Genomic DNA, 17,328 nt, shown 5'->3' with positions numbered 1-17,328 from the left:
TGATCAGGTAAATGCAATTACTCTGGGCAAAATCATGTTAAAAAGAGAAAATGGGGAGTAGCTGAGCCTGTATAGAACTGGCGAGGGAAGTGCATGTGGGTGGAACACTCACTATAAGCGCACAATGGGCCAGATTCTTGTCAAATCTGCGGCGGCGTAGCGCAAGCCATTTACACTACGCCGCCGCAACTTACTGGAGCAAGTGCCATATTCTCCAAGCACTTGCTCCGTAATTTGCGTCGGCGTAGTGTAATTGGCCCGGCGTAAGGCCGCGTAATTCAAAGGGGGCGGCTTGTATTTAAATTAAGCGCGCCCCCGCGCCGATCGAACTGCGCATGCGCCGGGCGGAAAAATAGCCCAGTGCGCATGCTCCAGCTCACAACGGAAAACGTCAATGACGCCGACGTGAGCGCCATTGACGTAAAGTTGTATTCGCGACGACTTACAAAAACGACGGATAAAGCCGACGCTGACCCGACGCCATAATTAACATGGCATACGACGGACCTACATAAACTTGCCCCTCATATTAGCAGGGGCAAGTTTACGCTTACGTAAATGTCGTAAATTCTCTGCCTCGTCCGCGCGTACGTTCGGGAATCGGCGTAAATAGCTCATTTGCATGGACGACAGGGAAAACGACGAGGCGACACCTAGCGGCGGGAAAAAAAATTGCATTTAAGATCTGACAGCGTAAGAGCCTTACGCTTGTCAGATCTAAGGGATATCTATGCGTAACTGATTCTAAGAATAAGTCGCATAGATAGGCCGGGCCAGATTAGGACTTACGACGGCGCAAATGGCTTTGCGCCGTCGTAACGCCTTTGAGAATCTGGCCCAATGTGTCACAGTTTAAAGAATAAATGAAGTGTGGCATATCTAAATTCAGGACTGTGAACAAAGAAGGCATTCAGAATCCTCATCTACTTTCCACAATTGCCTATCTGGACTTTGCTAAACTTGTGCAGAAACTGTCGGTTTGCAACAGTTTGTGTTCTCTTCCTCTAGTAATTACATGAGTGCACTGCGATACAGAACTCCTCCTTAATGGCTCTTGGTAGTGGAGACTTGGGTAGCTGCTTTTTACCTTTGACCGACAATCACTGCCATCAGGCTTAAAGAAGAACCCAAGCTTTTCCTCCCCAAAACCACAGATTTGTGTGTGTAAATGAATCACAACCCCACCACCAGTTTATATGTAACTTACCTCCTTTAGGTTTCTGTGTCTGATGTCACTCCTCCTCCTGGCTCAATTTCCGACGTCCTGTTTCCTTCTTTTCCAGTCCTGATACTACATGTCCCATGATACTTTGAGCCTTAAAGCGGGAGTTCACCCGAAATATTTTTTTTAACATTAGATTGAGGCTCATTTTGTGAAGGGGAATCGGGTAGTTTTTTTTAAATCGAAGCCGTACTTACCGTTTTAGAGAGAGATCTTCTCCGCCGCTTCCGGGTATGGTCTTCCTGGACTGGGCGTTCCTATTTGATTGACAGGCTTCCGACGGTCGCATACATCGCGTCACGAGTAGCCGAAAGAAACCGAACGTCGGTGCGGCTCTATAATGGCGCCTGCGCACCGACGTTCGGCTACTTTTGGAAAATCGTGACGCGATGTATGGGACCGTCGGAAGCCTGTCAATCAAGTAGGAACGCTCAGTCCCGCAGCCCATACGGGGAAGCGGCGGAGAAGATCGCTCTCTAAAACGGTAAGTACTGCTTCGATTGTAAAAAAAAACACCCGATTCCCCTTCACAAAACGAGCCTCAATCTAAGGTTAAAAAAAAAGTTTTTTTGGGTGAACCTCCACTTTAAAGGAGCACTAAAGCTTTGTTTAAAAAAATAAAAAAATAACAAACATGTTATACTTACCTCCACTGTGCAGCTCGTTTTGCACAGAGTGGTCCCCGAACCTGGTCTTCTGGGGTCCCTCGGCGGCTGTCTCGCCCCCCCCCCCCCCCAAGCAAGTTTGCATGGTGGAAAGTCCTTGCGGGCGCGCTCCTGTGATACAGTCGGCAGCCATAGCCGCTCACTGTATCACTCGGCCCCGCCCCTCGGCGCGCAGCATCATTGGATATAATTGATAGCAGCGCTAGCCAATGGCTGCTCTGCTTTCAATCAACCAATGAATGAGCCGAGAAGCCGGGCCAGAAACCTGCGCGTTCACGGCGCGGGACTTTCGAGGGGTCAGGTTAGTAAAGGGGGGCTCGGGGGGATCATTAATAGAATGCATTAAGGTGACAAAACATGAACCTTTACAACCCCTTTAAGGGTGGGCTGTGCAAGTACCAGCTATGGGAGTTTATGTGTGTTCTAGGGTAACAGTGTTTGATAATTATGTGATATCTATTATCTCTTTGTATAAATGATTTTTTTTTATAATTTTGTTGACTGTTGCCCATATAATCCCAAACAAGAGGTTTCCAATTTATTACAGGTCATGATACAAGAGATGATCAGAGACTGCGGACATGATACAAGAGATGGTCAGAAACTGCAGACATGATACAAGAGATGGTCAGAAACTGCAGACATGATACAAGAGATGGTCAGAGACTGCAGACATGATACAAGAGATGGTCAGAGACTGCAGACATGATATAAGAGATGGTTAGGGACTGCAGACATGATACAGGAGATGGTTAGGGACTGCAGACATGATACAGGAGATGGTCAGAGACTGCAGACATAGTACAAGAGAAGGTCAGAGACTGCAGACATAGTACAAGAGAAGGTCAGAGACTGCAACCATGATACAGAAGATATTGAGAGACTGCAGACATACTATAGGCGGGGCAATTTTTCTCAGATAATAGGTGCAGGAACTTAACCATGTATATGGGGGGAACCAATGCGTAAACCAACCTAACCCGGGCACTGAGAACTAAACTAAATAAATAATATAAATAAGCAGTAGCCACAAATAAGTAGTGCTCACACACTGACAAGAATTGAAACAAGGGGGGTGTAATGGCGCTTGCTGATTAACGTAATACTAATATATGTGAATAATGATAAATATGTTCCACTTCAAATATCAACCACCCAACATCAACAAACTGATGTGGAGGGTAAAAAAAGTGATATTAATAAATAATATTAAATTGGCACAGATGGTAATGAATACCCTCCAGTGCTGGCGCACTCACTCTAAAACTTGATGTAAACCGTGAATAAAGTTAGTGAAAAATCCATCCAATGTCACAATATAAGTGATGATGACTATGTGCATAAAAGAATATTACTCTGTGTAAAAAATGTCAATAAATAATGTATAAAACCACTAAAAAGTATCCAGTGTGAATTGATAATGATTACAATAAAAATGAAAAAATAAAGCACTAAGTGCAATTGATTGGTGTATCCAATAATTCAGTGCAATAGATAATAAATAGAACCAAACATCTATCTATTTATTATTTATTGCACATTTGCACTGAATTATTGGATACACCAATCAATTGCACTTAGTGCTTTATTTTTTCATTTTTATTGTTATTATCAATTCACACTGGATACTTTTTAGTGGTTTTATACATTATTTATTGACATTTTTTTTACACAGAGTAATATTCTTTTATGCACATAGTCATCATCACTGATATTGTGACATTGGATGGATTTTTCACTAACTTTATTCACGGTTTACATCAAGTTTTAGAGTGAGTGCGCCAGCACTGGAGGGTATTCATTACCATCTGTGCTAATTTAATATTATTTATTAATATCACTTTTTTTACCCTCCACATCAGTTTGTTGATGTTGGGTGGTTGATATTTGAAGTGGAACATATTTATCATTATTCACATATATTAGTATCATGTTTATCAGCAAGCGCCATTACACACCCCTTGTTTCAGGAACTTAACCATGTCACCACCGCTTAACAGTGGGAGAGTCTTAATAGGGCATTGTTAAATACCAGAGTTCAGGAGTTTGCTACATACAGAATGCAAAGATCAATATTGTACTATCGTACTATTAGAGTGCCGAGTTGTGCAATGCAGGAGTGTGTAATGCAGAGACAGCAGAGTTCAGGAGTTTACTGCATACAAAGTTCATGCCTGTGCTACTACAAATTGCAGGGCTCAGAAATGCATATCTCACAGGACTTTTATTAGTGGTTAGATCTGAGATACCTCTTTGACTACAGTAGTCAAAGAGATGTCTACTCATTATCAACCAATAATAAAAGGCTTGGGTAGCCAATCAGATGCTCAGGTTGTAAATAATGAGGAGCACTTATATACAGCAGAGATCAATATTGTACTATAGAGTGCCGAGTTGTGCAATGCAGGAGTGTGTAATGCAGAGACAGCAGAGTTCAGGAGTGTGTAATACAGAGAGAGCAGAGTTCAGGAGTTTACTACATACAGAATGCAAAGATCAATATTGTACTATTAGAGTGCCGAGTTGTGCAATGCAGGAGTGTGTAATGCAGAGACAGCAGAGTTCAGGAGTGTGTAATACAGAGAGAGCAGAGTTCAGGAGTGTGTAATGCAGAGACAGCAGAGTTCAGGAGTTTACTGCATACAAAGTTCATGCCTGTGCTACTACAAGTTGCAGGGCTCAGGAATGCATATCTCACAGGACAGTTTACAACCCCCCTTCCAGTACAGAGCTCTCCTCCCACTCCCAAGTCTTCTCTTCGCCACTTACATAGTAGAGAGGGTCTGCTACAACTTACAGTAGAAGTGCAATGTTAAGTGGAGAGAGGGGGCATTTGTGCAAAGATAGGGGATGACATTGATGCCAAGTTAATGGGGCATTGGTGCTAAATGGGGGGGGAAGGGGGAATGTGCTAATTTCTAACTTGAGGGAAAGTTGGAACATTGTTGCTAAGTGGGGGGAGGGGGCATTTGTTCTAAGTAGAAGAAGGGGGAAGTTGGGGATAAGTGGGGGATATATGAGAGGAAAGGGGACATTTGGGATAAGTAATGGGATTAGAAGGATATTGGGGATAAGTGGGGGAGAGGAGGAACATTTCGGATAAGTGGGGGGGAGAGGGGGACATTTGGAATAAGTGGGAGGAGAGGGGGGCATTTGTAATAAGTGGGGGGGGGAGAGGAAGGACGTTGGGGACAAGTGGGGGAGGGGAAGGACGTTGGGGACAAGTGGGGGGAGAGGAAGGACGTTGGGGACAAGTGGGGGGAGAGGAAGGACAGTGGGGACAAGTGGGGGGAGAGGAAGGACAGTGGGGACAAGTGGGGGGAGAGGAAGGACAGTGGGGACAAGTGGGGGGAGAGGAAGGACAGTGGGGACAAGTGGGGGGAGAGGAAGGACAGTGGGGACAAGTGGGGGGAGAGGAAGGACAGTGGGGACAAGTGGGGGGAGAGGAAGGACGTTGGGGACAAGTGGGGGGAGAGGAAGGACGTTGGGGACAAGTGGGGGGAGAGGAAGGACGTTGGGGACAAGGGGGGGGAGAGGAAGGACGTTGGGGACAAGTGGGGGGAGAGGAAGGACGTTGGGGACAAGTGGGGGGAGAGGAAGGACGTTGGGGACAAGTGGGGGGAGGGGGAAGGACGTTGGGGACAAGTGGGGGGAGGGGGAAGGACGTTGGGGACAAGTGGGGGGAGGGGGAAGGACGTTGGGGACAAGTGGGGGGAGGGGGAAGGACGTTGGGGACAAGTGGGGGGAGAGAAAGGACATTGGGGACAAGTGGGGGGAGAGAAAGGACATTGGGGACAAGTGGGGGGAGAGGAAGGACGTTGGGGACAAGTGGGGGGAGAGGAAGGACGTTGGGGACAAGTGGGGGGGAGAGGAAGGACGTTGGGGACAAGTGGGGGGGAGAGGAAGGACGTTGGGGACAAGTGGGGGGAGAGGAAGGACGTTGGGGACAAGTGGGGGGGGAGAGGAAGACGTTGAGGACAAGTGGGGGGGGGAGGAAGGACGTTGGGGACAAGTGGGGGGGAGAGGAAGGACGTTGGGGACAAGTGGGGGGAGAGGAGGATCATTTGGGATAAGTGGGAGGAGAGGAGGATCATTTGGGATAAGTGGGAGGAGAAGAGGAACATTTGGGATAAGTGGGAGGAGAAGAGGAACATTTGGGATAAGTGGGAGGAGAGGAGGATCATTTGGGATAAGTGGGAGGAGAGGAACATTTGGGATAAGTGGGAGGAGAGGAACATTTGGGATAAGTGGGGGGAGAGGAGGGACATAAGAAATATTGGGGATACGTGGGAGTAGAGGGGGGGCCATTTGGGGGGAGGAAGAGGGGCCGAGTGGGAGGAGGAGAAAAGTGGACATTTGGGATTAGTGGAGAAGAGGGTAAAGCTGTGTGTGTGTAGACACACACTGGCACATGATTTCGCGTTGCCACTGATTCAATCCCACCCACCATCAAAGCTGTGAAGGAAGTTACATCATTTGCAGAGTCTGAAAGACTTACAAAAGGGGAGTATTACAAGATACAAAAGTAGGGTTGTCCTGATACCACTTTTTTGAGACCGAGTACAAGTACCGATACTTTTTTTTTTAATGTCATGTGACAGTGGCGGTATTTTTTTTATATTTTTTTTACTGTTTTTTTTTTTAACTAATTTTTTGTTGTTTTTTTTGGGGGGGGGGTGAATATTCAGTGTGGTTTTTTTTTATTATTATTTACATTTTATTTTTATTTTATTTTTATTTTTAAAATATTTATTGCAATTCAGCCCTGTTGGGGGTCTTTGGAGAGATATCAGGGGTCTTAAAAGACCTCTGAAATCTCCCCTTTAAGACAGAGAAAGGGACTAAGGACACAGATTCCCCAGTCCCTTTCTCTGCAGCTTCAGCTGAAATGAATGGGGGGAAGCTCCTCTCTATTCATAAACTGAAGCATCGTGTGATCACCGACTCTGTCCATTCAGAAAAGGTAGGAGCCGCATTTAGCGGCTCCTACCTCTGCTCTCCATCCTCACAAATTGAAGGGGGAGAGCGGCACGGACGGGGGGAGAGAAGAGCGGCACGGACGGGGGGGGGGGGAGAGAAGAGCGGCACGGACGGAGGGGGGGAGAGAAGAGCGGAACGGACGGGGGGGGGGGGGGGAGAGAAGAGCGGCACGGACGGGGGGGAGAGAAGAGCGGCACGGACGGGGGGGAGAGAAGAGCGACACGGACTGGGGGGAGAGAAGAGCGGCACGGACGGGGGGGGGGGGGAAAGATTGCACGGAGCTCGGGGGGAGAAGACTTGCAACTCCCCTGCCTGCCCAAGTATCGGGTGAGGCAGCGGAGCATTTCCCCCGAGTACAAGTACTCGGGAAAATGCTCGGTATCAATACTAGTATCGGTATCGGGACATCCCTAATACAAAGCCACAACTAAACCCAGAACATTAGGGGATCTGCAGACAACAGAGCAACATGAGGTATGATCTATGCTGGGATTGATCATTCCATTCAGCAATATTTACTGTGCCCCGAACCTGAGATTATGGCTCTCAATACACAAGGAAGTCATTGTGCATTTCCTTGTTGGATGAAGAGGGGCAGCTGACTTCTCACCTTCACAGATTCCGGATCCGTAGAATAGATCCCCACGTAGTGAAAAAGATTTATTCGAAAAACCGGCCCGTATTCCTCCGCCCTGCAATAAAGGATAAGAGAAAAATGCATAGCTGAAATGTTCGTTCTTAAATAACCTAAAATGTACCTGTACTTGGGGCTTCACTATTCCTCTCCCCTTACAAGCGGGAAGGACAAAGGATACGTTAGTGGAAAGCCGAAATGCAAGAAATCATAGCTAATAATTTCAAGTTGTTGTAAAGCTTTGTGCTTTTTCACCTTAAAGGGGTTGTAAAGAAAACATAAAAAAATTTAATAAAATAAATAACAAACATGTTATACTTGCCTCCACTGTGCATCTCGTTTTGCACAGAGTGGCCCCCGATCCACGTCTTCTGGGGTCCCTTGGCGTCTGTCTCTGGTCCTCCCCGCAAGAACTCCACACATTCAGGCGAGCTCCCTCGCATGGTGTGGAGTCCTAGCGGGCACGCTCCTGTGATACAGCGAGTGGCCATTGCCACGGCACCCCTCGCACCCCCCCACGCTACGCCACTGATTTAATCCCACCCGCCCTCAAAGCAAAAAGAAAATTATTTTTAACTGGTAAACAACAAGTTTGAAAAATAGGCCCGGGTGCCAGATACAAATAGGAGATACGACAGCGTTTCTCCTGATACGCCGTCGTATCTCTGAGTGCGGGCCGTCGTATCTATGCGCCTGATTCAGAGAATCAGTTACGCATAGATTTCCCTAAGATCCGACCGGCGTAAGTGTCTTACACTGTCGTATCTTAGGCTGCATATTTACGCTGGCCGCTAGGTGGTGCTTCCGTATAGTTACGCAAGGAATATGCTAAATAGGTATTTACGCCGATTCAGAAACGTACGTCCCGCCGGCGCATTTTTTTACGTCGTTTACGTTAGGCTTTTTCCGGCGTAAAGTTACCCCTGCTATATGAGGCGGAGCTAATGTTAAGTATGGACGACGTTCCCGCCGTTATGGACATCGTTTGCGTAAGTCATTCGCGAATAGGGCTTTGCGTAAGTTACGTTCACGTCGATACCAATGAGGCTTTGCGGCGTAATTTCGAGCATGCGCACTGGGATTTTTTTACGAACAGCGCATACGCCGTTCACAAAAAACGTCAAATACGCGGGGTCAAGTGAAATTTAAATAAAACATGCCCCCAACCATCCCCATTTGAATTAGGCGGGCTTACGCCGCCACACATATGTTACGCCGCCGTAACTAAGGGCGCAAGTTCTTTCTGCATACGGAACTTGCGCCCAAATTTACGGCGGCGTAACGTATCGCAGATACGTTACGCCGGCAAAAAGATAGACAATTCTATCTGAATCCAGCCCCCGGTCTTTAAGTGGTTAAACGTCAAAGAAATGAGGTATTTTCCCCAGTTAGGCAGCCGGCATGTGGATATGAAGAGTTCAGTCATTATCAGCCTGAAAAATTCCATTGCCTCGTGACAGATAATATACAGCAGTTGGAGGGGCTTAGCTATCTTTTCTTCACTTTGAGTCCCACAGGACTATGTACATGGGTGTGTCCAGCTTTATCAGTGAATGGCTGTGAACAAAGAAACTCGTATCAGGTGAATGTAAAGTGAACTTCGAGCCTGGGGGGGGGTCACACTATTGCACACACAGACATTACGTGTACAGAGATCACATGCGATGTCTGTGCAATGCGAGTTCAGACAGTTTGTACGGTTGAACTCGCACAAAAAAAGTGCATTAGAAGCGGATGTTCTCACCTATGCGATCCGATTCTTGTCCGAATACACAGTTCACACTGCGATCTGTGAACCGATCTTGGGGTGTCTTTAACAATGTATTGACACCCACAGCGGTTTGCAGAGGGCAGTCTGAACTGCCTGCAGGGGAGATGCGATGCGGGAACCGGCACTGCAAATTTGCACTGGTTCCAGCATCGCAATAGTGTGAAAAACTAGATATGTGCGCAGCTGAAAAAGAAAAATTGAAAGAACGAAAATTCAAAATATCAACTAATAATTACCGTATATACTCGAGTATAAGCTGAGGAACCTAATTTTACCACAAAAAAAATTGAAAACTTATTGACTCGAGTATAAGCCTAGGGTGTCCATCTGCATGCCTCACTTTGCCTAACTGTGTCCATGTGCATGCCTCACTGTGCCTCACTTTGTCCAACTGTGTTCATGTGCATGCCTCACTGTGTCCATGCCTCACTGTGCCTTACTGTGTCCATGTGCATGCCTCACTGTGCCTGTGTCCATGTGCATGCCTCACTGTGCCTTACTGTGTCCATGTCCATGCCTCACTGTGTCCATGTGCATGCCTCACTGTGCCCATGACTAGACTTACGTTTAACATGGGAGTATATAGAAGGGGTGCCCGGCTTTGAAAAATCGCCCCCCCCCCCCTGGCCGTAGGTCCCCCAGACAGCAAACTTTGCACACTTGTAGAGGAGAACTGGGGCTACATGTGTTTCGGGTCCAGGGGACCTACAACCGGCCAGTAGCGGGTCCCCAAAGTTACCAGAGAAATTACCGTTTAACATGGGAGTCTATGGAAGGGGTGCCCGAATTGGAAAAAATCGGTGCTCCCCGGCTGTAGGTTCCCCGGACAACAATCTTTGCACACAGAGGAATAGTGGGACTACAGGTGTGCCAAGTTTGGGGCCCAGGGCTGTTCACGAACGTACAAATTTAACTGAAGTTACGAATTATCCGAAATAACAAATGCCACATCTAAAACGATTGGAACGGAACAAATTTTAGATCTTTGTATTGCAAATTTCGTCATTTAGAATTTTTCCGAATATTCGGAAATTCAAAAATTCGGAAATGCTGATTTTTTTTTTCGAATTAACGAATTTGGGGATATTTGTTAAAAAAAATTATTTGGAACAAAATTATTTGGAACAAAATTATTTGCACTTGTCTTGTGTGAACCAAGACTTAGGGGTGAAAAAAATTGTCTTGTATAAAAAGTACCAATAAAAAAAAGGCAGAAAAGTCTATATCTGGGAGATTTCCTCTAACTTCCTTTTTCCATCTTCGGGACAGAATGTAAAGAAAATCTCCCCAGTGGGACATTGCAAAGAAAAAAGAAAATAAAATCAGAGTATACAGAGCGTGTAGCAGGTTGTGTCCCTCTGCCCTGCTGTTGCTTCCCCCGGACTTACTGGCAATTCTGAACTGTCGACATGACAGCACAGGAGTTGCGGCGTATTACCTGTCAGAAGTGGTATGCACCATGTTAACAGAGAACGTAGACCTGTTTCAGGTCTTTCCACCCCGCCTGTGCATTTTCTATTTCAGAGTACAATAGACACTAGCTCAAGTCTGCACCTGAATAACCACTTCAGCTCCGGAAGGTTTAACCCTGTTCATGACCAGGCTATTTTATTGCAATACGGCATTTTAACTGACAATTGCGCAGTCGTGCGACGCTGTACCCAAAAAAAATTGATGTCCTTTTCCCCCACAAATAAAGCTTTCTTTTAGTGGTATTTGTTCACCTCTGCGTTTTTTTTTTCATTACCGTATTTATCGGCGTATACCGTGCACTATTTTGCCGGGTACGGGTCCTTCTGCAGCTTCCGGGGGTCCTCTTCGTCGGGCCCGGGGTCCGTCTGCGGCTTCGGGTGTCCTCTTCGTCGGGTCCGGTGTCCTTCTGCGGCGTCCTCGCGTCCTCCCCGCTCGTTTCCCGCCACGAGTTTGAATACTGCGCCGGCATATACCGAGCGCAGTACACTCGTGTATCTTCGGGCAGTCTCGGCACTTCTCGCGCTGACGTCCTGAGCGTACAGGACGTCAGCGCGAGAGTTGCCGAGCCTGCCCGTCGATACATGAGTGTACTGCACTCGGTATATGTCGGCGCAGTATTCAAACTCGGCGCGGGAAACGAGCGGGGAGGACGCGAGGACGCCGGACCCGACGAAGAGGACACCCGAAGCCGCAGACGGACCCCGGACCCGACGAAGAGGACCCCCGGAAGCCGCAGACGGACCCCGGACCCGACGAAGAGGACACCCGAAGCCGCAGACGGACGCCGGACCCGACGAGGCCGCCGATGGACGCCGCGCAAGACACCAAAACTAAGTACAAAAAAAAAAAATTTCCACAGGATTCGGGGCAACTTTAGGGGTGCGCGGTATACGCGGGAGCGCGTTATACCGCGATAAATACGGTACTTACAAAAACGTCCGACAATTTTGAAAATAAAAAATGTATTTCGGCTATAAAACATATCAAATCATTTTTTTAACCGCTTGAGGACCGCCGTACGCAGATATACGTCTGCAGAATGGCACGGCTGGGCACAAGGGCGTACATGTACGTCCCCTTTAAGAGCAGCTCCGTGACCATCCCCACGGGATAGGCGGACGCGATCGCCACCGGTGTCCCGCGATCGTGTCACGGAGTTGCAGAACGGGGAGAGGCAAGTGTAAACACACCTTCCCCGTGCTTCCTAGTGTGGCTGTCACTGATCGTCTGTTTCCTCTCATAGGGAACGACGATCAGGGACGTCACACGCACAGTCACAGTCACGCCCCCCCCACAGTAAGAATCACTCCCTTAGGGCACACTTAACCCTACAGCGCCCCCTACAGGTTAAGCCCTTCATTGCCCGTGTCATTTTTACAGTAACCAGTGCATTTTTACAGCACTGTTCGCTGTAAAAATGTGAATGGTTCCAAAATAGTGTAATTTTTTTCCAAATTGTCGCTCTATTTTTGTTTATAGCGCAAAAATTAAAAACCGCAGAGGTGATCAAATACCACAAAAAGAAAGCTCTATTTGTGGGGAACAAAATACGCCAATTTTGTTTGGGAGCCACGTCGCACGACCCCATAAAATCCTATTGCCCAGGGTCCCCATAATCTCCTATTGCCCGGGGGGCCCCATAATCTCCTATTGCCCAGGGTCCCCATAATCTCCTATTGCCTGGGGGCCCCATAATCTCCTATTGCCTGGGGGCCCCATGAGTTGTCAGTCCGCCCCTGCTCAAGAACAACCGGCAGACGCAATGATTGGCTCCCGCTGTGTCCAACCACAGCAGTAGCGGGTCACCGGCGGCACACGCGCATGCTCCCCAGACCTGGAAGTGTCAGATCATGTACCAGGTATGTGATCTGGCACAGAGCGGCCACCCCGCCGCAGTACATCTACGGTGGTCGGTAACTGGTTAACAGAGGGAATACGGCAGTTTTCCATATAAAAAAACGCTGTTGATTCTCACCAAATGTGACCATTCTTAGTGATACGGTACTGCGTTGTTTTAACCGACAATTGCGCAGTCATGCAACGCTGTACCCAAATAAAAAAATAAAAATTATGTAATTTCCCCCCCCCCCCACAAATAGAGCTTGGTATATTGGGGTACAAAGGGGGCTTGTGTTCCCTAATCTGATGTTAAAATCTCTATATTGACCAGGTAAGTGCTTGAAGTGAAACATAACCTGTAAATACCCCACCCCCGTCCTATGAGACGTACCATTGTAAGAAGACGTCATGCGACACCTTGTGGTCCTTCGTCACGTCAATGCTTGCTGAATGGCCGAAGATGAAACTGGTGGGAGGAGAATGAGAAGAGGGTCATACCATCTGCAAAATGCTACCGCTTTACAGAATTCTGTAGTTTACTTTTTTTTTTTTTTTTATAGTTTTAATTATAACTCAAAATACAGAACAAAGGAGGGTACAAAAAAAATCACATAATACAGTGGTCTCCAAACTGCGGCCCTTTGCTTGCTTTTATACGGCCCTCAGGACATAATTTCTCTCCTGTAATACCAAAGCTGGGGCACAATTCCTCCTAATATCACCAACAATTGGGCCCAATGACACCAACGATGGGGCCCAATTCCTCCCAATGGCACCAACAATTGGGACCAATGATGGGGCACAATTCCTCCCGCTGACGTGGGGACATTTTCTACTCCCAATGGCCCTTTTAAGTCTGAAGGACAGTAAACTGGCCCCCTCGTTAGAAAGTTTGGAGACCCCTGACATAATATATTAGTTTACGCAGAACCCACACACACACACACACGTCTCTGGATGTATACTGCCCCTAACATTAGTACCAATCACTGCACCATCCAGCTCCAGCAGCTTTCAGTGCAGTCCTGTGCCCAGCGCTGTGTGTAATATGCAATCCTGCCCCAGCGCTGTGTGTAATATGCAATCCTGCCCCAGTGCTCTGTGTAATATGCAGTCCTGTCCCCGGTGCTCTGTCTATTATGCAATCCTGAGCCATTTGCCAATAAAGAAAAATATGTCCACGGATTTTATTAGAAAAATCTGGTCACCTTACCTTACGGCTATTCCATTGCTTGCCTAATGGCCCCCCCTCCTACCCTGGGCCACATGTGCTGCTATGACTATTGTTGTGTCCCTGGTTTTAAAGCCTTCTCAACTTCTTTCACAACTAAACATTTTAGGTGGAATAACACTTTAACCACTTAAGGACCCGCTCATGTACATATACGTCGGCACTTTAAAGATGGATATCTCGGTAACGGCAGCAGCCGAGATATCCATCTTTCCTGTGAGCGGTCCTTTAAACGATAACGGTGGTCTCTGCGGCAGATTCGCCGCAAGACCACAGTTATCGCGGCGGAAGAGGGCCCCCCCCCCCCTCCCGCCGTTGGCAGCGGCGGAGGCGATGTCGTCCTGTCCCCTGCTCGGCTGGGATACGACTGAGGGCAAGATGGCCCCCACCTGTCCCCATAGCATAGCAGGGCGGAAGCAACGTCAAAACGTCACTTCCGCCCATGCTTCTTAAAGGAATATTTTCTTTGTTGTCATTTTTTCAAATGACAATTCATTTATTTTTATTTTTTTTGCATTTTAGTGTAAATATGAGATGTGACGTCTTTTTGACCCCGGATCTCATATTTAAGAGGACCGTCATGCTTTTTTCTATTACAGGGATGTTTACATTCCTTGTAATAGAAATAAAAGTGACCCTTTTTTGTATATTTTGTGTAAAAATTAATAAAACAAATAAAAATAAATAAGAAAACAAAAAACATTTTTTTTTTAAAGCGCCCCGTCCCGACGAGTTCGCGCGCAGAAGCGAACGCATACGTGAGTAGCGTCGGCATATGAAAACGGTGTTCAAACCACACATGTGAGGTATCACCGCGATTGTTGGAGCGAGAGCAATAATTCTAGCCATAGACCTCCTCTGTAACTTAAAGGATGCAACCTGTAGAATTTTTTAAACGTCGCCTATGGAGATTTTGAAGGGTAAAAGTTTGACGCCATTCCACAAGCGAAGCATGACATATTGGGTATCATTTTACTCGGCGTAACATTATCTTTCACAATATAGAAAAAAATTGGGCTAACTTTACTGTTGTCTTATTTTTTAATTAAAAAAAGTGAATTTGTAAGACCGCTGCGCAAATACGGTGTGACAAAAAGTATTGCAATGACCGCCATTTTATGCTCTATGGTGTTAGAAAATTATATTATATATATATATACACACACACACACACAAACATATACACACACACACTATATATATATATACATATATATATATATATATATATATATATACATATATATATATACATACATATATATATATATATATATATATATACATATACACACACACACACACAATCGTGGGTGTGCGATATACGCCGATACCCGCGCCGAGTTTGAATACTGCGCCGGCATATACCGAGCGCAGTACACTCGTGTATAGTCGGGCAGATCTCGGCTCCTCCCGCGCTCACGTCCTGGACGTACAGGACGTGAGCGCGACAGTAGCCGAGCCTGCCCAAGTGTACTGCGCTCGGTATATGCCGGCGCAGTATTCAAACTCGGCGTGGGAAACGAGCGAGGAGGACGCCGCAGAAGGACGCCGGACCCGACGAGGTCGCCGCGCAAGACACTAAAACTGTAAGTACAAAATCCTTTTTTCCACAGGAATTTCTGGCCAACTTAAGGGGTGCGCACTATACCCCAATAAATACGGTGTAATATATATATATATATATATATATATATATATATATATACACACACACATACATATACACACACACACACACACTATTATATATATATATATATATATATATATATATATATATATATATATTACACCGTATTTATTGGGGTATAGTGCGCACCCCTTAAGTTGGCCAGAAATTATTATATATATATATATATATATATATATATATATATATATATATATATATATATATATATATATATACACACACACATACATATACACACACACACACACACTATTATATATATATATATATATATATATATATATATAATAATTATTTATATATATATATATATATATATATATATATATAAAATAATAATAATAAATATATATATAAAATAATAATAATAAATAAATATATATATAAAATAATAATAATAAATAAATATATATATAAAATAATAATAATAAATAAATATATATATAAAATAATAATAATAAATAAATATATAAAATAATAATAATAAATATATATATAAAATAATAATAATAATAATAATAATATATAAAATAATTATAATAATATATAAAATAATTATAATAATATATAAAATAATTATAATAATAAATTATATATATATATATATATATATATATATATATATATATATATATATATATATATAAAATGTTTGGGGGTTCCAAGTAATTTTCTAGCAAAAAAAACTGTTTTAATCTTGTAAACACCAAATCTGAAAAACAGGCAAGGTCCTTAAGTGGTTAATGCAGAAAGAAAAAATAAGTATATAAAAAGTGTAAAGCATTGAGACATTGTCACTATCAGATCAATATAATCTCCCATGACCCAGTAGGCTGCCCTGCTGTAGTCCTGTAGAGCTGATAATACAGTTTTAGGGGTATACTGACCTGTCTCTGGGGGGTCCGGGGATGTGGTCATACTTCATGTGTGTGTACTGGATATAGCCGCAGTAGAGAAGGAAGACGAGGAGGACCCCAGAACCTAGGAAGAGGAGAAGATAACATAACCAGCAGAGACACAGAGACAGGACGGAGCTGAACATTGTGTCTCTACAGACTGACTTCAACTTCTCAGTGCAGAGGAAACCGGTGTTGCTGGATATAGGAATACACCGAGAGGCCCCACTCCTCCCAGAGGGAAATGACGGCAGACCTCGCACACTGCCCCCTGCTGACCACATTGTCTTCTTACTTAACCACTTCCATACCAGGCACTTACGCACCTTCCTGCCCAAGCCAATTTTCAGCTTCCAGCGCTGTCGCACTTTGAATGACAATTGCGCGGTCGTGCTACACTGTACCCAAACAATCTTTTTATAATTTTTTTCCCACAAATGGAGCTTTCTTTTGGTGGTATTTGATCACCTCTGCGATTTTTATTTTTTGCCCAACTAAAAAAAGACCGAAAATTTTGAAAAAAAAATAAAGGGCCAGATTTACAAAAGAGATACGACGTCGTATCTCTGTTTTAGGGCCGTTCTAACTATGCGCCCGATTCATAGAATCAGTTACGCATAGATAGCCCTAAGATCCGACAGATGTAATTGAATTACACCGTTGGATCCTAGGATGCAATACTTCGGCCGCCGCTGGGGGCAGTTTGCGGCGTAAACCAGCGTCGGGTATGCAAATTAGCAGTTACGGCGATCCACGAAGGTTTTTCCCGTCGTTACGTCGTCGCAAGTTTTAGATTCCCGTCGCAAAGATAGGGGTACTTTAACATGGTGTAAAATTACTCCACCATGTTAAAGTATGCCCGTCTTTCCCGCGTCGCTTTTGAATTTTTTTGTTTTCCCGGCGTAAGTACGTTAGGCACGT

General features: G+C 45.2%; 1 protein-coding gene across 1 annotated transcript in view; it reads right to left on the bottom strand.

Moving 5' to 3' along the window:
- LOC120920174 (cholesterol 24-hydroxylase-like) overlaps nucleotides 1-16,637 on the bottom strand; it is a 54,069-nt gene extending 37,432 nt beyond the window's left edge. Inside the window, exons 1-3 of the mRNA XM_040332100.1 lie at nucleotides 16,399-16,637; nucleotides 12,976-13,050; nucleotides 7,478-7,559 (exon numbers count right to left, since the gene is read on the bottom strand). Of these exons, the coding sequence (XP_040188034.1) occupies nucleotides 7,478-7,559; nucleotides 12,976-13,050; nucleotides 16,399-16,553 (312 nt within the window). The 5' untranslated portion in view covers nucleotides 16,554-16,637. The remainder of the gene's footprint in view (nucleotides 1-7,477; nucleotides 7,560-12,975; nucleotides 13,051-16,398) is intronic.
- Nucleotides 16,638-17,328: the final 691 nt, after the last annotated feature.

Source organism: Rana temporaria, chromosome 13 (assembly GCF_905171775.1).
Source record: "Rana temporaria chromosome 13, aRanTem1.1, whole genome shotgun sequence".
NCBI classification, from domain to species: domain Eukaryota; kingdom Metazoa; phylum Chordata; class Amphibia; order Anura; family Ranidae; genus Rana; species Rana temporaria.
Note: the sequence above shows the minus strand (reverse complement) of the source record. Positions and strands in the feature narration are given on the sequence as shown.